The sequence below is a fragment of the Ursus maritimus genome, unplaced genomic scaffold, assembly GCF_017311325.1.
Source record: "Ursus maritimus isolate PB19 unplaced genomic scaffold, ASM1731132v1 scaffold_5, whole genome shotgun sequence".
NCBI classification, from domain to species: Eukaryota; Metazoa; Chordata; class Mammalia; order Carnivora; family Ursidae; genus Ursus; species Ursus maritimus.
Window position 1 is genome coordinate 67,719,254 of NW_024426663.1, and position 21,024 is coordinate 67,740,277.

General features: G+C 42.8%; 1 protein-coding gene across 3 annotated transcripts in view; it reads left to right on the forward strand.

The window, feature by feature from the left end:
* The first annotated feature begins 3,583 nt into the window (after positions 1–3,583).
* CEP120 (centrosomal protein 120) overlaps positions 3,584–21,024 on the forward strand; it is a 73,011-nt gene continuing 55,570 nt past the window's right edge. The window contains exons 1-6 of one of the 3 annotated variants that reach the window (XM_040622537.1): positions 3,584–3,752; positions 4,011–4,088; positions 7,598–7,754; positions 8,991–9,105; positions 11,324–11,465; positions 15,444–15,592. In XM_040622537.1, coding sequence (XP_040478471.1) covers positions 4,040–4,088; positions 7,598–7,754; positions 8,991–9,105; positions 11,324–11,465; positions 15,444–15,592 — 612 coding nt within the window. In that variant the 5' untranslated portion in view covers positions 3,584–3,752; positions 4,011–4,039. The remainder of the gene's footprint in view (positions 3,753–4,010; positions 4,089–7,597; positions 7,755–8,990; positions 9,106–11,323; positions 11,466–15,443; positions 15,593–21,024) is intronic. The other 2 variants (XM_040622536.1, XM_040622535.1) reach the window with 2 other exon arrangements.

Sequence of the window (21,024 nt, forward strand, 5' to 3'; positions counted from 1 at the left end):
TCATGATCTCAGAGTTGTGGGATTGAGGCCCGCGTTGGGCTGCGCACTGAGCCAACTCCCTCTGCACTTCCTCTCTCTCTCTCAAAATAAATAAATAAATTATGAAAATCAAAGACGTTCACATTAACCTCTACGATTCTAGCTTCTTAGGGAAATATAGAAAACCTGGCTTTTACCAGGTGACCGTAAGCAGCTGGGCTGAGAAGGTCCGGCCTGCTTTGGGCAGGTGCGGCCCCGCACGTGGCACGGGTTAATTGCAGCCACGTGACCTGAACGAGCGGGTGACTGTGGGGCGCCCCGCTGTGGCCTTTCCCAGGGGCCAGGGAGAGACACTGTTTCGGGAGGGTACCACCCTCAGAACATAAATAGAGGCCAAGGTGAGGGAATAGAAAAAAGCTGATTTTCTTTGCGGCACCACAAAAGAAACATGACAAAATGATCCATCTGTCCACATCCACCATCCCAATGGCCATGACCTTCAGAGATGTCATCATGGCCCCGGCTCCTCACGGAAGTAACGCCAGTTAATCTTCACCAACACCTAATAACCCTGTTTCACAGATGGGGAAGCCGAGGCTCAGAGAACAGCGACATGGCCAAGTCACAGAGTGGAACTTGGAACACAGGTCAGTATGGCTCTTCACTACTGGGCCACCTTGCCTCCCCTGCTGTGGACATTAGTGACTCTTCTTTGGGGGAGTGGGGGCACCCAAATTCATTGCCAGGTTTAATGTTATCTGATGCCGATTAGAAGTCAAGTCTTGTTGACGCTAAATGAGTAGAGGTCATGGCCTCCATTCTCCCTCCCTCTGCCAGAAGGAGGGAGGTCAGGGTCTGGAGGGTCAGGGTCTGGCGCCGTGCTCTTGGACATCTCAGGTATTCAGTAAACGTGCTCATGTTGTTACTTCTACTAGCTTGTCTGACATTGTGCTAAGTGCACGTGTGTGTGTGTGTGTGTGTGTGTGTGTGTGTGTGTGTAGAGAAGGGACAAGAAGAGGGAAGGGACAGACAGGGGAACATAGCTCCTGATCCTTCCTGTCTTGAGCCATAAATGTTGCTGGATAGATAAAAAACTGGAGACCTACTATAACTAAGGTGTTTTTCAAAAATGTTACATAGCTTGAAAAAGAAAGACTTAACGTGAGTCAAAATCCTTTTTTTGTTCTGTTCTGTCGTTTTATTTTTTCGGTAGAAATCCATAGAAACAGAAAGCTACCTAATATGATAAGCTTCTAGGAGGACAATTTAAATTTGCATGTTTATAATCAATCTCACCTTGTCTATTAGACAACATTTGTGTATCTTATGAGCATTTATCTAAGTAAATTTAGGCTAAAATATGATGGTTTATGCTAGAACTGAGGTTACTACTACTTAATATCATGTCTGAAAAAATTAGATTCTAGAATAACAGATAAAGAGGCTATGATGGAACAGATAAAGATGCTGGTGGAGTTATGATCCCATTTCTAGATGGGATGTATGTGGAATTTTATGGTATTAACTTTGTACAGTATGTAAAAAAAAGAACTCACTAAGTTGATGACTTCAGAAGCTGTGATAGGATTTTGAGAGTAATTGTGTTGTTCAGAAGAGTCCAGATAAAAAAAACCCTATGCAAATTTTACTATGTGAGAAAGTTTCCTAGTTAATTGTAATGGTTTGTCAGATTTTCTTTTCTGATTTGAGATTATTGTCTGACATTCAGTGATGGTTTACAAGCTAGCTTGTCAGCCTGAAATGTCGTAAAACAAAACAATGAAGGGTATTGATGGCAATTCCCTACTTCTTGTACAGCTACTAACTTAAGGTCTGTTACTGTTTATATAAAAAGATAATAACTAACTGGCATTTACTACGTTTATGTCCTGAACTAAGAAATTATGTATACTACTATTGTATAGCTGAAATTGAGGCTCAGAGAGGCTAAGTGACTTGCCTAGGGTCAGCTAGCATGTAAATGGTAGAATTAGGTCCTAAACTCTGATTTCCAGGGGTATTCTTTGCGTTGGAGACCCTTGGTCTCATTGCTTTGGTCTCCTTCTGTCTAGGGTTTAAACTAAGCAGTGTTTTACACCATAATAAGCTTGTATCTGGCTTGCTGTCGTTGATCCTTTTGTGGGTCTCGAGTATTGTCAATGTGGACCTCTTCATTAGACTGTTCAACAGGTGATATGTTAAATAATGACATTGGTCTTGTATCAACAGCATTTAGACTGGTAAAATCCACAGGGTACATGACCAATTTCTTTAATGAAGAGTTTTAAGGGGAACAAAAAGTGAAAGTGAGTACCTCTACTTGAAAAGATATGAAAGACATCAACCAAATACACTGTTTTGGAACCACTTTGGATCCTGATTTGAATGAAAACAACTGAAAAATAATTATTAGACAATCAGGGAAATTTGAACAATGTACACTTAAGGTTTTAAGGAATTATTTTTAATTTTTTAGGTAAAATAATGCAATTGAGGTTAAGTAATATATCAAGATGTTTTATGTTTTAGAGGTACATGTTGACAGAGATGAATTGATACGATGTCAGGGACTTCCTCCAAATTAACGGAGCAGATGAAGATTGGTCATCAATTGATAATTGTTGAAGCCGTGTTTTGGGTACTTGGTGTTTCACTGTATTATTCTATCTACTTTTGTGTCTGTTTGACATCTTACACATAAGAATGCATTGTTCAACGGTGAACCCGAAGTAGATCATTACTTTGGTTTTATATTGCATAATGCCTCATTTCCGGGAACTCCGAAGGGGACGGAAAGGGTCTTAGGAGTCGTCTAACCCCATGTGCACATCCTTCTCCTTTCCTTTTGGCACGAATGGGGGTGGGGTGGGGATTGTTTTTTCCTTCTCGTTCACCCCTCCCCACCCCCACCCCGCCCGAAATCCACTTTCAAGCCAGATAACCTCCAAAGGATTTCTAATCTTTCCTAAAATAAAGCCTGAAGGTCGGGAGGGGGGATGCCTTAATTTCGGTCTTGATTGCGCTAATTAGTTACCCAGTTGTCAGAGGGGGCCGGAGAACCTATACTTTTAATTTCCCTGCCCACGTGACAATGTTTTTATTTCAGGGTAATTTCTAAAGTACAGGAAATTCTCGGAGAGTTTACGTCACCGCCAGCAGTTACAGTAATTACCGTATTGACGCTACTTGTTTTCAAAAACGTGAACGTTTGCGGGGCGGCGCGACTCCTAGCTAGGCATTTTTCAGTTCAGACTTAAATCGTTATTAAATCATTCTGTGATTTCATTTTTAAGCAGTCGTGACGCTGGGGATCTGAACGGAGCTGTGGGTGTGTGTGTGTGTGTGTGTGTGAGCGTGCGTGTTCTCCATCTCCATTGCTGTATTTCCCAGGTCTTGTTTGCGGGTGAAAAAGCAGAGAACACACCACATTCACACTCCTCGTAGTGGCGCTGCCGGAAGCGTTCGCGGCAGGAGTGCGCCTGCGCAGTCGGGCCCCGCCAACGTGCCTGCCTTCCCCCGTCCGGCTAGCAGGGGGCGCTGTGAGGCAGTGGACTAGTCTCCCTAGAGCTCTGGAACATAGCATAAAAGGGCAGGAGGCGAAGCGGGCGGAGGGGCGTTCTATCCGCGACTGCCCTGGTCTCTATCACCCTTTGTCCTCCAGCTTTCCCCCGGCACTGGGCCTGCGGGCCTGGTTGCTAGGCGGAAGCGGGGCGCCGCGGCTGCCGCTGCAGCTGCCCGGGCGTTTGAAAAAGCGGCAACGCAGGCGGCAAAAGGTCCTCTGGCGGCGGGCTCACCTCTCCCTGCAGACAGGCCGAGCGGCCTTTGCCGTTGCCTTGAGTCGGGGCAGGCTAGGGCTGGGCTGGCGGCCCGGGGCCGGGGAGCCCGGCGCGCTGCAGGAGGGGGCAGGCCCGGGCCGCGGAGCGGGGTCCCGGCGTCGGGAGCCGTGGGCGGGCGGTGGGAGCTCCGCCGGGAGCCCTGCTGGTGGTCGCGGGCCTGCCGCGTCTCACCCGGGTCCCTCTTCCCCCAAGCAGACCCCGCCTGCGGGCCGCCCACCGCGACCATGGTCTCCAAGTCCGACCAACTGCTCATCGTCGTGTCCATCCTAGAAGGTGAGCGGCCGGGGGCTGGCTTTTGCAACTGCTGCTGGCTGAGTTTTAACAGAGCGGCGTGCGACCGAGGCTTGGTTAACCTTAAGAACTTTGTCATCTTTGCTTTTGCGCTCCCCCAGGTCTCGTTCACAGCTGTGAGTCTGTTAGGTCTGTGAGGCCGTGAGTTTAAACACCTCTAAGGGAGCATGAGAGCTATCAGGGATAGGTGGTATTTAGCGTGAGTAGCCAGAGCCCCAGAGAATGTAGGAAAGACGATTTCCATCAGAAGCAGCATGTTGATGACTTTTATCTGTGAGTTGTGTGGGCCTGCAAAGCACGTTCTGTTCAGCGGCCTCCTGGTGATACCATTTGTGAGTCGAATACAGGTTTTCTGCAGTATTGCGGGGGGCCATTCCCTTTGCGAGTCTTGATAGGGGACTTAGAGGACTAGAGTTGTCAAGACGGTCTGTTGTACGTGCCTTGAAGTCCGGTAGGTTGAATAAATGACATTTGTCTATTGGAGGCTCTTTGAGTGGCAGGCACTGTCCTGGGAATGGAAGGGTAGAACAGCCCTAGTCCTAAAAGCTCAGGGTATAGCATGGAGAATGTGTGTAATTCATCAGGGTTCGGAAGAAGGAAAGGCAAGCTCTCAGGACGATTTCTCAGCGGAGGTGACATTGATTTGGGTCCTAAGGGATAATGAGGTTTGTGTCTAGGGGAAAAAAGGAAGGGAGGGCTTTGAAGAGCAGAGAGCACTTAAGGTATGGAAAAGCAGGGCATTGTCTGCAATTGCTTAAATTCAGGGTGGTTGGAGAGTAGGTGGCAGAAAGTGGGGGGCATAGGAATTGGTAGGTAGAGTGAAGATAGGTTATGACTAACGTGACAACAGTCATCTTGAGTGGGCCAGAGGAATGGCTGGCTTTTTTTTTTCCTTTTTTCTTTCTTTTTTTTTTTTTTTAACCACCTAGGGGAGATCCTTTGTGGAGGCTTGGCACTGTTTGGGGGATGAGAGGGAATGAGTTGTAATGAGTTTTGGAACAAAACTGAGCAGAAGCTGTAAAGTGTTGGGTCATTTTTAACTGGTATATTACTGATTGTTTAAAGCCCGAGGATTGAAATCCCCTTATAATTTGGTTAATAAAAGCTTTTGGACTTGGTACTTGCTCCCTGTAGCATAGCAGCAAACCGACATAGAAGGCACTCTTTCCCTTCAGGGATGTGCAGGGAAGGGAACCTGAATTCACTCCCTTCTTGGGGAGATCCGATTCATCTGCAGGACACGGTATGGCGGAATGCTTTATAATATTAAAAACACTGGACGTGGGCCGTAAACATAGGTTTTGGGGGTGAGTGGGGATGATGGCTTAAGGGCTGTGAGTGGTAAGTAAGGATGGAAGAAAGTCCTTGCTGGCGGTTAGATAACCCAGGCCAGTGATGGAGTAAGTATGGTGGATGGAATGGTGAAGAAGCCTGCAAGATGCCCGGGGTCAAGGGACGTGAACGTTGAGGAATATTCTGGTAAAATAAGCTTGTGTAGCTGGAGTGGATAGAGCTTGGAGGAAAAAGAGGGAGGCAGCCCGTATTCCTAAGTAGGAGAGCATTATTTGCCAGTTTCGTAGTGGTGTGCAGGGAGGGGACCTGGATTCAGGGATGTCAGTTAGGTGTTGCCACACACATAGCTACCGCTGGAGTGGGGACCTCCCTGCAAAGTGTCTCGTTTTGTTTGTTTCCATTCATCGTAGCCATGCTGTTGCCTTAAGCCCAGAACCTGAGTATCCTCATCTTCCTGGGTTCCTTCTCCAACCCCACCTTCCAAACTGAGTTTTGTTGGGTTTATTTTTAAAATAATACTGGGGGCACCACGGAAACTTCTAAATGAGAATTTTTCCGCTCTGAGCACCCTGCTTTGCAGCCCTCGTTATGGACCCAATCTATTGTGGTTATCTTTTCAGTAGTGTGTTTCACGAATGGTTTGGTTTTCCTTCTCAGGGAACTTCTGCTCACAGTACTATCTAGGGTCATCTTTTGAAATGCAGATCCAATTGTCTTCAAATCCTTCGGTGTCCTAAAGGATAATGTCTATACTTTTTAGAACAGGATTCATGGCCCTTTACGAGAGACCACTTACCTACCTTTTCAGCTTGATCTCTTCTCCTGCCATATGTTCCTGTGTTCCGAGCTCTTTACTTCTATCGAGCTACCTGCAGGTTCTTGACTGCACCTCTAGAAATGCCCTTTATTCAAAAGAAAAGGATGAGATTTCTTCCATGACTAAAACTGGGGCTGTGTGCTGGATTCCAAGGGTGAAAAAGATGAGGTTTCTGTTCTCAGAGTATTGTCTTTGGAATGAGGCAGGCACCTGTTCGTTCTAACGCATATTCTCTGGTCTCAGGCCAGTTGGAACTTAGGGTAACGTGGCTGACAATAAAGGTTGTTTTTTTGTTTTTTGACATTGATGAACTTAATTGGGGGAAGCTGGTGATCTTTTAGAGCGGCTCAAAATGATGACCAGAGAAAGGCCTCTGTGATTGCCTATTTCGAGAGCCGTGCCCTCTGTGCTAGGACTCCTAAGTGGGGAGTTGCAGATGAGAGCTTCAGGTAGAAAGTCACAGGCTGGCAATCGAGATCTTTCTGAGCCCTTCCTTACGTGTAGCTTGTTCCAGGGTGAGTAGCAGCTGGCATGTATTTACTTAACAGGGGTCAACGCTCGTCTCCTCAAAATGCCCCTCACCAGACCTGTAAACAGGTTGACTGTAAGATCCTTGTTCTTTAGTTCTTCAGCTTCCTGTTCGCAGCGTCTTCAGTTTGTCTCTTTTCACTAGACCCTCCATGCCTTGAGGGCAAGTACTCTGTTTGACTCTTTGCATCCCATCATTTGACATGGTTAATACCTGGCTCTGCTCTGCCTTCAGTAAACAGTGAAGGAGTGGAGTCAGGCAGTACCAAATCTGATAATTTACAGAATTGGCCTTGAGATTTGAGTGAATGAATGAAAACACGTGTCTGCTTTTCTCCGGCTGATTTGCTGAGTGTTCTCAACTGTGTAAACAGGAAAATTAAGATGCAGGTTGATTGGCTTTTGCTAATTTGATTGTTTCCCGACTCTCTGGATGACTTCACTGCTCTGTATTAACAGCTGATATAGTAATAGCTAATATTGGTGGAACCATGTTTTTGTTTAATTCTAAACGTCACTGAGATCATTGCTGCTCAAAGGGTGAATCGAGGACAACAGCATTGACATCACGTGGGTAATGAATGCAGCCTCTCAGGCCCACCCTAGACCTAGTGAACCAGAATCTATACTTTAACAGCGTCCCAGATGAGTCTTGCACGTTAACCTTTGAGAAGCACTAATCTACAACTTGAAGCCTTCAGTTTGATCCCTTTCCCGAGGACCATGAGTCTGTGTTAGTAGGTAGTGGAATATATACGTCAGCCTGACGCAGGTCAGTTTTTAAACCACGTGCTAAAAGATCCTATTTGATTTTTGTATACTTGTGATTAACCTGTATGCTCTTTTATTCCAGGTCGCCATTTCCCCAAGCGTCCAAAGCATATGCTTGTGGTAGAAGCAAAGTTTGATGGAGAACAGTTGGCTACTGACCCTGTGGACCACACTGACCAGCCAGAATTTGCTACCGAGTTAGCCTGGGAGATCGACCGGAAAGCCCTCCATCAGCACAGGTGACTCTTATTTTCAGTTGGTTCTGCTCTGTTTTTTAGGCTCCTAGAGATGAAGAAATTTATCTTATTAAATTATAGTAACAATGATGATAATGTTCGTTTAGTGGTTTTCTTATGTGCCAGGAGTTTTTCAAAGTACTTGGCAGTAGTAATTGATTTGAGCATTGGATCAACCCTATGAAGCAGGTGGTTGGATTTCCCCCGTTACAGGTGAGAAAACTGAGGCCTAAGAAGGGAAGTAACTTGTTGTAAATCAGTGAGCTGGATAGCAGTAGAGTTTAGCCACTCGAGCTCTGGAGCCTACATTTGTAACCACTACACCTAGCTTTTTCTGAGAGAATAGATATTCTAGAAGGGAATAGATATATTCTAGAAGGGCTATAATGATGCTTACCCACTATGAAATAAGGGTTGGAGTTTATGTAATTTCTATTACTTCATTTACTATCTACTTGGCCTGGCTTGCCAAGGATATATAGAGATAACGTTTATAGTAATTACATAGGGGACTCTTTCTTATTCATTTTATACTTAATTTTAGACATGAAAACACTTGGATCAGTACATAAAACAGGCTTAAAGTTAGAACATCTTATTTCATGAACTCCGATAACTAGAAACCGGCAAGAGTACAGATACTTGTATTTTAAAAAGCATTGAAAATACTTTTATTTGGGGAAACAAAATCATTCATTGCTGTGACTTAGGACTAGAGCAAATAAAATTACAAAGTAAAAATTCTTAGAGAAGATCAGAATTTTGTTTTCAGTGACTTCTGGAATAGTTTGTGATGTTTATGGTAATTAATTCCTAAGTTAATTTCATTATTTTAGTGACAAAAAGAGCTTTAGCTTATATATTTGTAGTTTTATGTTTGTGTGACAGTATAAGGAAAACATTTTGAAATCAATTTTGAGGATTCATTGTAGTTTTTTACTTTAAAAGAGGTCTTTATATTATAGAAGCTTGAAAAACACTGCCCTACAGCATAGCTTCTCAGATGAGAGACCAAGATTTTTGACGGGCTTTGAATATTACTTGGTATAAAGATAAATAGGCATAATTAATAGTTGGTGTCAGTGGAAGAAGTTTTCAGAAAATATAGGATAGTTTTTGGTTATCCAACGAAATTATAATTGTTTTGATAGTGGTGGGCAGCTTTTTCAAAGCTAACAGAACATCAGGAAATACTAAGCAGAAGCTACTTTATCCGTAATGTAAATTGTTACCTTACAGGTTGCAACGAACTCCTATCAAACTGCAGTGTTTTGCCTTGGATCCTGTATCTTCAGCCAAGGAGACTATAGGTTACATTGTTCTAGACTTAAGAACTGCTCAGGAAACAAAGCAGGTACTAGCCTCTTGATGTTTTGTTACTGATTCTGTTAGTTGACGATTTTTAGTAGATACCAGATTGATGGAAAGGACACGGAATACTGGACCTGAAAGGTTGTGGGGTGGGTGGGGTTTGAGGCAGCATGGCAGTTCTTAGGTTTCAGTCCCTTCCAAGCATGCAGGCTGGAAGTCCAGGAGTCTTCCTCCTCGCCTCCCTCTTCAGCCTCCATAGCCCCCCCTTCCCAGTTGGTGTCGGGCCTCCAGCTGCCCCTTCCTGATCCAGCTGCTGTTCTGTATTCTCGCCACCGCCCTCGCAGCCTAAGCCACTGTCCTTTCTTAACTTGGCTGTGGTAGTAGCCTTCCGATGGGTTTCTCTGCGTCCCGCTCCTTGCTTTCCTCCTGTAGCAGAGCAAGTGAACTTACCGCACTGCGCTTCGATGACCAAAACAGTATGCTCGCCTCCCACAAACTTGCACATGCGCGCATGCACACACACACACACACACACACACAGAAAGAAGGAAAAAGAATTCAGGGTCTTGATTCCTAGGTCAGTGTTTTCTGTTACTGAAAATGTCTCTTCCATCTTTTTATAATCTCTTCTAACCTTATTTTATGTTACTGACTTTGGAAATGCTCACTTCCAATTTTTGTTAATAACTTTGTTTTGTCACAACTCTCTTAAGAGAAGAAAGTGGAAAAAAACCACTTGTTTTTTGAAGTCCTTTATTCCTGATTGGAACCCTAAAGTAGGATTCTGTGCAGAAAAATGAATCTATTTACCAGCATTTTCGCTGCTGGTAGTCATGATATAGAAATGAGCCCGTTAGCTTAGCCCAAATTTGGAATCCTTCAAAAGAAACTGAAATTTTAAAAAATGTTTTTTAAAAGAGAATCTGCCTCTCCTCCCTCCTTGGGTACTCCTCAGCTCTCTGTGCCCAGGTTCTGAAAAAGGTTTTCTTTCTTGAGTTTTAGCCCCATAACCATGGTTGTGCCCCTGATGTTGCCCTTAACTAGTTTTACTACAACTGGAGCAAGACTCCTGTGCGGCGGCTTAGGTTACAGACAAGGTGAATTGTCCTAGGGGTAGGATCCCTGGGAGGACGTCCTGCCTGGGAATGCTCTTGACATTGCCCCCCTCCCCCGCCCAGGCCCCGCCCCCAAGCCTATAGACCCTTTGTCATCATAATTGTTTTTTTTATCTCTATCAGAGATAAGGAGATATGTCTCAGAACTTAAGAGTTTTAGGAAAGCCAGATGTTGTCTTGCTTTTTCTCTCCTGTTTATTTGCAGAAGTATTTGAATTGGTGAGTAGAATATAAGAAGTTCAAAATAAATTGATTCTCCATAAATGAACGTAAACACAGAAAAACCCAGATTTGTTTTTCTAGGTTAGGTAATGGAAAAATCAAAAATTTTCTGAGTCGCTGAAACTCTTTCTCAGGCTCATACTTAAAATATCTATCATAAAAAATACAGCAAGGGACTCTGAGTTTTTCCTTTAAAAATACAAAACAAAACCTTGGATGTGGGTTTATTTAAAGGCTAGGGCCTAGTTCGTCCTACTTTACTTACCACGCGTAGCTGGATACAAAACAGCAGCTTTTGGTTTTTAATCTGTATAAGCACCGGTTTGCGTGGCTTTATGGAATAGCGCTCAGAGTAAGAACACTGTGTCCGTGAATTGCCGTGGTGACCCCGCAGGAGTGAAACACGGGGTCCTGGGCCATGATAGGGCAGGCTGGCTTGGTTACCAGAATTTCTCACAATTACTGTGGGAGGGTGGTGAGGTAATTTAGAATGCTTGATTCTGTGAGAAAGCCTTTATATTTTAGTCAGCTGTGTGGTTCATTACCCAGAACTCGACACCAGGTCTCTCCGCTTTTGTGTTTTGTTAGTGTTTTTGTTAGCGCTAGCTTTCCTTTTCCCTCATTGGATACATGCGGAACAAAGGAGAAATGGGGGCCCGCAGCAAAGGTATACCAGAAAAAATGAAAAAATGAGGGGTTAGGGAAATGGAAAATGGGTAGTCTAAACTTATTTTTTCCAAGAGGAAGTTCAGTTAGGTTCCTAAGTAGGATTACATTCTTTGGCAGAAAATGTGAAAAATATTTTAAAAGCAGAGAAAGTACTCAGAAACTACAGGAAATATATTTGGAACCTTCCAGAATGTTGCCCGCTGTCGTCGATTCGTATTAATTATTGAGGTGGTTTTGCTTTGTTTTACTCTCCAGGCTCCAAAATGGTACCAGCTGTTGAGTAATAAATACACCAAGTTCAAGGCTGAGATACAGATAAGCATTGCTTTGGAAACAGACACAAAGGCCCCAGTGGATAGTTTTAAAGCCAAAGGAGCCCCCCCTCGAGATGGAAAAGGTTTGTGCATCATCTCTAAGGACATTGTCTGAAAAGTTGTCACTGTGGACTGGGACTTGAGGAACGGTGAGCTACTGCGTGATAGGCAAACACACATAGGACCGTGAACCGATTTTACTCAAGCGCATCAGACACACGTGCGATTATTAAACACGCAGCACTTGCTGCTCTAAGCTCTTGTTTACAAAACCGAGAAATAAAGCAAGATGTTCTTTTCTTTATTTGGTATATAACAGAGGAAAGCAGAATTTTGTTTTCTTAAAAATTGATACTTAGGAAAATCTTCTTCCTAGAGTGAGTGCAGGAAAGCCAGAAACTTCGGCTGTTCTCTCTTCCCTCACCTATTAACAACACCTTCCTTTTTTTTTTTTTTTTTTTAAATAAACTTTATTTTTTAGAGCCTTTTGAGGTTCACAGCGAAATCGAGTGTGAAGTACAGATTGTTGCTGCATACCCCCATCTCCCTGGCCACAGAGCCTCCCCACCATCAACATCCCTCACCAGAGGGGACACTTGGTAAAACTGATGAACCGACGTTAACAACTCACGATCACCCAAAGTCCATAGTTGATACTAGGATTTACTTTTGGTGTTTGTATTACAGTGTGTAAGTTTAGACGAATGTGTAATGACACACCTGCGATTGTAGTGTCCCACGGAAGAGTTTGACTGCTCTAAAAATTGTCTACTCTGCTTCTCCCTCCCTCCTACCTAACTCTGGCAAACGCTGGTTTTTGTTTTTTAATTGTAGCATAGTTGACATCAATGTCCTATTAGTTTCAAGTGTACAACACAGAGGTTTGACAAGTCTGTTCCTTACGCTGTGCTCACAAGCGTAGAGCCCCTCTGTCCCCATACAAGGGTGTCACAGTACCATCCCTGCGCTGTACCTTTCGTCCCTGTGACTGACTCGTTCCGTGACCGGAAGCCCGTACCTCCCACTGTCCCTCATTCAGTGTGCCCTCCCCGGCAATCATCAGTTTGGTGTCTGTTGTATTTACAGATATGATTCTGCTAGGAATGTATTTTGCATCATCTGCCAACAAAGACCGTTTTGTGTCTTTATTCTGGCTCGGCACGCCTTTGTTTCCTTTGTTTATCTTCCCCCATTAGCCGGGACCTGGAATATGATACTTAGAAACACTGATGAAAGGGGATCTCCTTGCCGTGTTCCTGTAGGGTTTTTATGGATGTTCTTCGTCAAGTTGAGGAAGTTTCTCTCTACTTGTAGTTGGCTTAGGGTGTTTTATCATTACTGAGTGTTGGATTTTGTCACATGCTTTTTCTGCATCTTTCGATGCCGTCATGTGGTTTTTCTTTAGCCTGTTGATCTGACGGATCATAGTAACATTTTCCAGGGTTGAAGCAGCCTTGCGTACCTGAGCAAAGTGGCATTTGGTTGTGGTACGTAGTTCTTTTCATGCATAGTTGGATTCAGTCGACTAATATTTTGTTGAGAATCTGTGCATGTATGTTAATAAGAGATAGTGGTCTGTTGTTTTCTATTTTGTAATGTCTTGGTCTGGTTTTTGACATCAGGGTAATGCTGGCCTCTTAGAGTTAGGAATTATTACCTCTGCTTCTATCGTCTGAGAAAGATGAGAGAGAATTGGTATATCTTCCTTGAATGTTTGCTAGAATTCACCAATGAAGTCATCAGGGTCTGGTGCTTTCTGTTTTGTAAAGTTATTGATTCAATTTCATTAGAAGATACAGGCCTATTCAGATTGTGTGAGTTTGGGCAGACTTTGTCTTTCAAGGCAATTGGTCCATTTCGTGGAGGTTATCAAATTTTTGCGTGTAAAGTTGTTCTCCTAGTTTTCCTTCAGTATCCTTTTAATGTCAGTGGAATCTGTAGTGATGTCCCTTCTTTTGTTATTGATAATTTGTGTTTTCTCTCCTTTTCTCTTAGCAACATTGACTAAATGCTTAATGGTGTGATCGATGTTTTTGGAGAGCCAGCTTTTGGTTTCTTTGGTTTTCTTCATTGATTTCCATATCATTGATTTAAGCTCCAGTTTTTATTGTTTCTCTCCCTCTGCTGGCTTTGAATTTAATTTGCAAAAATTTGCTGCTGTTTTCTGTTTTCCTGAGATAGAAGCTTAGATTTTTGTTTGGTTTATTTTGTGTTTTGGTATGCCTTGTAATTTTTTGTTGAAAGGTGGACACGATACACTAGCTAAACAGAAATGGGCCTTTAGTAACACAGGGGTAAGGTGTTGGGAGAGGGGAACCTTTCTGTAGTCCTGTGACTGAGTCTCAGTGTTCGGGTGAACCTGTCCCCCTGCACTGCTTTGGCTCGTCCGATGGCAGATTGAGGTGGTACATCTCCGGCGTGAATGTCACAGAAGTGATGCCCTGCTCTCCTCTCATCTTTGCAGGTGGCATAAAATTTTGGTTTGTCCCATTGCTGAGGATACGGTGATACTCATTTTGGTTACTTGATTAACATGTAGTGTGTATCTGTTTTCAACTTTCGCCCGTCTCCATATAATTCTTTGAGCTTTTTCTTGGTTTCTGGTGTAGGAAGATGGTACAGGCTGATGTTCTTTCCTATCTCAGCCCTGGATTCAGCTGTTTGTTTAGGGAACCCTGCTTCCTTTTAGCAAAGAAAGCTGTTTAGGAGTCAAGGTCCAGGTGCAGGGTATGCCAGTTGCTCTTGGGGTGTTCTGCTCCCAGGGCCTTCCAGTGAAAAAACTGAGGGAGTAGGTTCGTGTATGTACACACACACACACACACACACACACACACACACCCACGAACATGGATATATATACACGCACCAGCCACAGTTACATATATACCTTTATATCCGTGTTTATCCATACGTTTAGCGAACTGTGTACATTCACATTGACACCTTCGTTCCCTCCAGTCTTACATAAGGTTTATCCTAATTGTTGTCCCTTTCCATACCTGTAACTCGCTGACACCAGGAGACCTGTCATAGTTACACTCTTTACACTTCTGAGCTCTGCTGACCTTACTATTTTATGGCTGTCTTTATTAAAGTGATAGATGCTGTGTAAGGGCTTTACTTTCATTATTTAATTTGATCTTCTAAACATTATAAAAGCTTTGCAGAACAAAAATGGGAACAAAAGGAAATCCTATAGTTTCCCCGTAAAACTGGTAAATGGCTGAATTGGGATCGGAACCTTGGTCTGTTACTGGAGTGTCTGTCTGCGGAACTGTTGAGCTCTGTTTAGCCAGTGCTGCAGTAAGCTCATTTCTTCGGGGTTACCCCCGCGTGCTGCCCCTCCCCCTCGCCCCCCATCAGAGTCTGAGCTGCCCTTTCAGCAGCTGCTTAGGGAAATGTTTGGTTTTAAACTTTTCAAGCCAAACGTATAATTTCTCAGGCTGCAAAATAGGAATCTGGAGAGGGTTGCTTACTGCTGAGGGTTGTGTATATCTGACGTGTGCATTTTATCACGTCCCCAAATTGTTTCATGCTTTCCTCCTGTTCTTGGAAAACTACCTCAGTGTTTGAGCGTGGCGCGCAGGAAGGCCAGGTGTTGGGGCTCCGCTCCGTCTTCCTGCGGGTCAGTCCTCAGCCAGGAGCCCGCACACCACGCCCCCCTCCCCCGCCCCGTGCTCCTAGTGCAGTTCCTTCTGCCTGGAACACTGTTCTCTGTCTCCTCCCTTATTCCGTTCCTTCACCTCTCCCTTCTTAGCTGCACGGGGCTGATGTTTCAGTTCCCAGTTTAGATTCACTTCCTTCGGCAGACCCATGATGCCTCTTCTCCGCGGTTTATTCAGTTTTAAAATGTTAACCGTATTTTGACTTAGAAAATGGTGGTTAAGTAAGGTTTCTTGGGAGAGTGTGTTTAAAAAAAAAATTCACAGGAAACCTTACTGAGGTACTGACTATATCCGTGAGAACTGCCAAGCAAAATACAAAGCATAACCAGCTTTCAGAATCTTAGAGTGGTTTACGGCAAACTCTAATGTAGTTGAATTGTGGTTTCCCCCGTAAAGTACCTGCCGGCCTGTCTGGACTGGATCCCAAGGACATCGTGGCCGTGCTGAATGAGGAGGGAGGCTACCATCAGATCGGACCAGTGGACTATTGCACCGACTCCTTCGTTCTGTCGGTGACCATCGCCTTTGCTACCCAGCTGGAGCAGGTGAGACTTGCCCTCTGGGGAGTGAGTCACAAAGAACTGAAAACAGTGATTTTCTTTCTTTCCTTTCCTTTTTTTCTTTTTTTTTTTTTTAATTAAAATTTGCCTTTTAGGTATTAAAAAGATTTGCAAAGTGGACTTTTTTTTTTTACACTTTTAAAAAGATGTAGAAAAATGTTTTCATTCATATCAGAAAGTATTTCTGCTTTAAGAACAGACTTAATTGGTATGATTTTAGTAGTAAGAGAAAAAAATTAAAATCTCTTAGGATTTAGAAGAAAGCCTGTCCATAAACACTGTTTCCCACTGCGTGCTATTTTAAGGACTGGTCTGAAAGGATTTTTTTTCCAAGTGTTGAAAAAGTGACTTTTCGGAGAATTGTTCAATGTTGGGAACACTCGGTCTCTGTCATACTTCAATAGGTATCATCTGGGATTAGATTTTACCTTATTTACAAACTAACAAATTTGGTAATTACTGCTTTTTTGTTTTTTTAATGTTTTTTTATTATGTTAGTCACCATCCCCGCTTTCTGATGTAAAGTTCGATGATTCATTAGTTGCGTAGAACACCCACTGCACCATGCAATACGTGCCCTCCTTACTACCCATCACCGGTCTATCCCATTCCCCCACCCCTCTCCCCTCTGAAGCCCTCAGTTTGTTTCCCAGAGTCCATAGTCTCTCATGCTTCATTCCCCCTTCTGATCACCCCCCCCTTTCTTTATCCCTTTCTTCCCCTACCGATCTTCCCAGTTCTTATGTTCCATAGATGAGAGAAATCATATGATAATTGTCTTTCTCTGCTTGACTTATTTCACTTAGCATTATCTCCTCCAGTGCCGTCCATGTTGCAGCAAATGTTGAGAACTCATTCTTTCTGATGGCTGAGTAATATTCCATTGTATATATGGACCACAACTTCTTAATCCAGTCATCTGTTGAAGGGCATCTCGGTTCCTTCCACGATTTGGCTATTGTGGACAATGCTGCTATGAACATTGGGGTGCATATAGCCCTTCTCTTCACTATGTCTGTATCTTTGGGGTAAACACCCAGTAGTGCAATGGCTGGGTCATAGGGTAGCTCAATTTTTAACTTTTTTAAGGGACCTCCACACTGTGTTCCAGAGTGGCTGTACCAACTTGCATTCCCACCAACAATGGAGGAGGGATCCCCTTTCTCCACATCCTCTCCAGCAATTGTTGTTTCTTGCCTTGTCAATTTTTGCCATTCTAACTGGCATAAGGTGGTATCTTAGTGTGGTTTTGATTTGAATTTCCCTGATGGCTAGTAATTTTGAACATTTTTTTTCATGTGTCTGTTAACCATTTGTATGTCATCATTGGAAAAGTGTCTGTTCATATCTTCTGCCCATTTTATGATTTGTTTGTTTCTTGTGTATTGAGTTTGAGAAGTTCTTTGTAGATCTTGCATACCAGTCTTTTATCTGTAGCATCATTTGCAAATATATTCTCCCATTCCGTGGCCTGCCTCTTAGTTCTTTTGACTGTTTCCTTGGCTGTGCAGAAGCTTTTTATCTTGATGAAGCCCCACAAGTTCAATTTAGCTTTTGTTTCTCTTGCCTTTGGAGATGTGTCATGAAAAAGGTTGCTTTGGCCGATGTCATAGAGGTTGCTGCCTATGTTCTCCTCTAGGATTTTGATGGATTCCTGTCTCACATCGAGGTCTTTCATCCATTTGGAGTTTATTTTTGTGTACAGTGTGAGAGAGTGGTCAAGTTTCATTCTTGCATGTAGCTGTCCAATTTTTCCAGCACCATTTATTGAAGAGACTGTCTTTTTTCCACCAGATGTTTTTTCCTGCTTTATCAAAGATTAGTTGCCCAAAGAGCCGAGGGTCCATTTCTGGGTTCTCTATTCTGTTCCATTGGTCTATGTGTCTATTTTGGTGCCAGTACCATGCTGTCTTTGTGATCACAGCTTTGTAGTGCAGCTCGAAATCCGGCATTGTGATGCCCCCAGCTTTGTTTTTCCTTTTCAACAATTCCTTGGCGATTCGGGGCCTTTTCTGGTTCCATACAAATTTAAGGACTATTCCAGTTCTTTGAAAAAATGTCATCGGTATTTTGGTCGGGATAGCATTGAAAGTGTAGATTGCTCTGGGTAGCATGGACATTTTAACTATGTTAATTCTTCCGATCCATGAGCATGGAATATTTTTCCATCTTTTTGTGTCTTCCTCAATGTCTTTCAAGAGTGATTTATACTTTCTATAATATAAGTCCTTTACGTCTCTGGTTAAGTGAATTCCAAGGTAACGTATGGTTTTTGGTGCTATTGTAAATGGGATGGATTCCCTAATTTCTTTTCTTCAGTCTCATTATTCGTGTATAGAAATGCAACTGATTCTGAGCATTGATTTTTGTATCCCGCCACATTACTGAACTGCTCTATAACTTCTAATAGTTTGGGAGTGGATTCTTTTGGGTTTTCCATATAGAGTATCACGTCATCTGTGAAGAGAGACATTTTGACTTCTTTGCCGATTTGGATACCTTTTATCCCTTTTTGTTGTCTGATTGCTGTTGCAAGGACTTCTAGTACTATGTTGAATAATAGTGGCGAGAGTGGGCATCCTTGTCGAGTCCTGATCTTAAGGGAAAGGCTTCCAGCTTTTCCCCATTGAGAATAATATTTGCTGTAGGCTTTTCATAGATGGCTTTTATGAGATTGAGGAATGTACCCTCTATTCCTACACTCTGAAGGGTTTTAATCAGGAAAAGATGCTGTATTTTGTCAAATGCTTTTTCTGCATCAATTGAGAGGATCCTATGGTTCCTGAGTCTTTTCTTGTTGATATGATGTATCACGCTGATTGATTTGCGAATGTTGAACCACGCTTGCATCCCAGGGATGAATCCCACTTGGTCATGACGGATAATCCTTTAATGTTATGTTGGATTCTATTAGCCAGGATATTGTTGAGGATTTTGGCGTCCATATTCATTAGGGAAATTGGTCTGTAATTCTCCTTTTTGGTGGGGTCTTTGCCTGGTTTGGGGATCAAGGTAATATTGGCCTCATAGAATGAGTTTGGTAGCTTTCCTTCTGTTTCTATTTTTTGAAATAGCTTTAGGAGAATAGGTATTATTTCTTCTTTGAATGTTTGGTAGAAATTCCCCAGGAAAACCGTCCGGCCTGGAGTTTTGTTATTTGAAGGTTGTTTATCACTGACTCAATGTCTTCACATAATTGGCCTGTTTAAAAATCCATTTCTTCCTGTTTCCAGTCTTGGTAGTTTATAGGTTTCCAGAAGGCCTCCATCTCTTCCAAGGTTACTTAATTTATTGGACATAGATGTTGATAAAGTTTCTAATAATCCTTCCAATTTCATTAGAGTTTTTGGTCGCGTGACCTCTCCTTTTTTCATTCATAATTTTACTAATTTGGGTCCTTCTCTATTCTTTGGATAAGTCTTGCCAGTGGTTTGTCAATTTTATTGATTCTCTCAAAAGAACCAGCTTCTAGTCCCTGTGATCTCTCTACTGTACTTCTGGTTTTCTAATTCATTGATTTCTGCTCTAATCTTGGTCAACTGCTTCCTCTGCCTCATTAGGCTCAAGTCCCTCTGTTGCTGTTCAGCTCTTGAGGTGAGAATATAAAACTGCATTTTTAGATTTTCTATTCTTTTTGAGTAGGCTTGGATGGCATATGTATTTCCCTTAGACTCTGCCTTTGCAGTATCCCCCATAGGTTTTGGACCGTTGTGTTTTTCATTCTCGTTGGTCTCCATAAATTGTTTAAATTGATTTTTGATTTCCTGGTTTATCGAGTCATTCCTGAGCAGGATGGTTCTTAGTCTCCCAAGTGTTTGAGTTTCTTCCAAATTTTTCCTTGTGGTTGAGTTCCAATTTTGGAGCGTTGTGGTCTGAGATATTTTGCAGGAGATAATTTCAGTCTTTTGGTATCGGTTCAGACCTGTTTTGTGTCCCAGAACATGGTCTATTCTTGAGAATGTTCCATGGGCATTAGAATAGAATGAGTATTCTTTGGTTCTGGGGTGTAGTGTTCTATATATATCTATGAGGTCCAACTCGTCAAGTATGGCATTCAAAGCCTTTGATTCTTTGCTTAGTTTTTGCCAGGGTGTTATGTCTATTTCTGATAGTGGAGTGTTGAGGTCCCCTACTATTAATGTATTTTTATTTATATGTCTCTTTATTCTGGTTAAGAGTTGGCTTGTGTATCTTGCTGCTCCCCTGTTGGGGGCATATATATTTATAATTGTCATATCCACTTGTTGAATACTTCCTTTAAGAATAATATAGTGCCCTTCTGCATCTCTAACTATAGTCTGTAGTTTAAAATCCAATTTATCTGATATGAGAATTGCTACCCCAGCTTTCTTTTGAGGTCCATTTGCGTGAAAGATGGTACTCCATCCCCTTACTCTCAGTCTGAATGCATCTTTGGGTTCGAAATGAGTCTCTTGTAGACAGCAAATGGATGGGTCATTTCTTTTTATCCAATCTGCAACCCTGTGGCGTTTATGGGAGCATTTAAGCCATTCACATTGAGACTGAGTACTGAGAGATATGATTTTAATGATGCCATGTTGCCAGTAAAGTCTTTGTTTGTATTGGCTGTGACTTTCTGTTCTGTATCACTCTTGGGGCCTTTTTACTTTTATAGAACCCCCCGTAATATCTCCTGTAGGGCTGGTTTCATGGTTACAAAATTGGTTAATGACTGGCGATTCTGAAATGTCTTTATTTCTCCATCAATTCTGAATGACAGCCTTGCTGGATAAAGGATCCTTGGCTGCATGTTTTTCTCTGAAAGAGCTTTAAATATGCTCCCCCAACCCTTTCTCTCATTCCAGGTCTGTGTAGACAGGTCTGACGTAATTCTGATGCTTTTGCCTTGGTACGTGAGAAATTTGTCGTGGTTGAGCTTGGGAGGGGTCCTCTCTGCCTCTTGGACACGAATGTTTGTTTCCCTTGCTAGATTAGGGAAGTTTTCAGCCACAATTTGTTTAAATATCCCTTCTAGACCTCTTCCCAGGGATGAATCCCACTTGGTCATGACGGATAATCCTTTAATGTTATGTTGGATTCTATTAGCCAGGATATTGTTGAGGATTTTGGCGTCCATATTCATTAGGGAAATTGGTCTGTAAGTCTCCTGTTTGGTGGGGTCTGTGCCGGGTGGGGGGATCAAGGTAATATTGGCCTCATAGAATGAGTTTGGTAGCTTTCCTTCTGTTTATATTTTTTGAAATAGCTTTGGGAGAATAGGTATTATTTCTTCTCTGAATGTTTGGTAGAATTCCCCAGGAAAACCGTCCGGGCCTGGAGTTTTGTTATTTGGAAGGTTGTTTATCACTGACTCAATCTCTTCATAATTAATTGGCCTGTTTAAAAAATCAATTTCTTCCTGTTTCAGTCTTGGTAGTTTATAGGTTTCCAGGAAG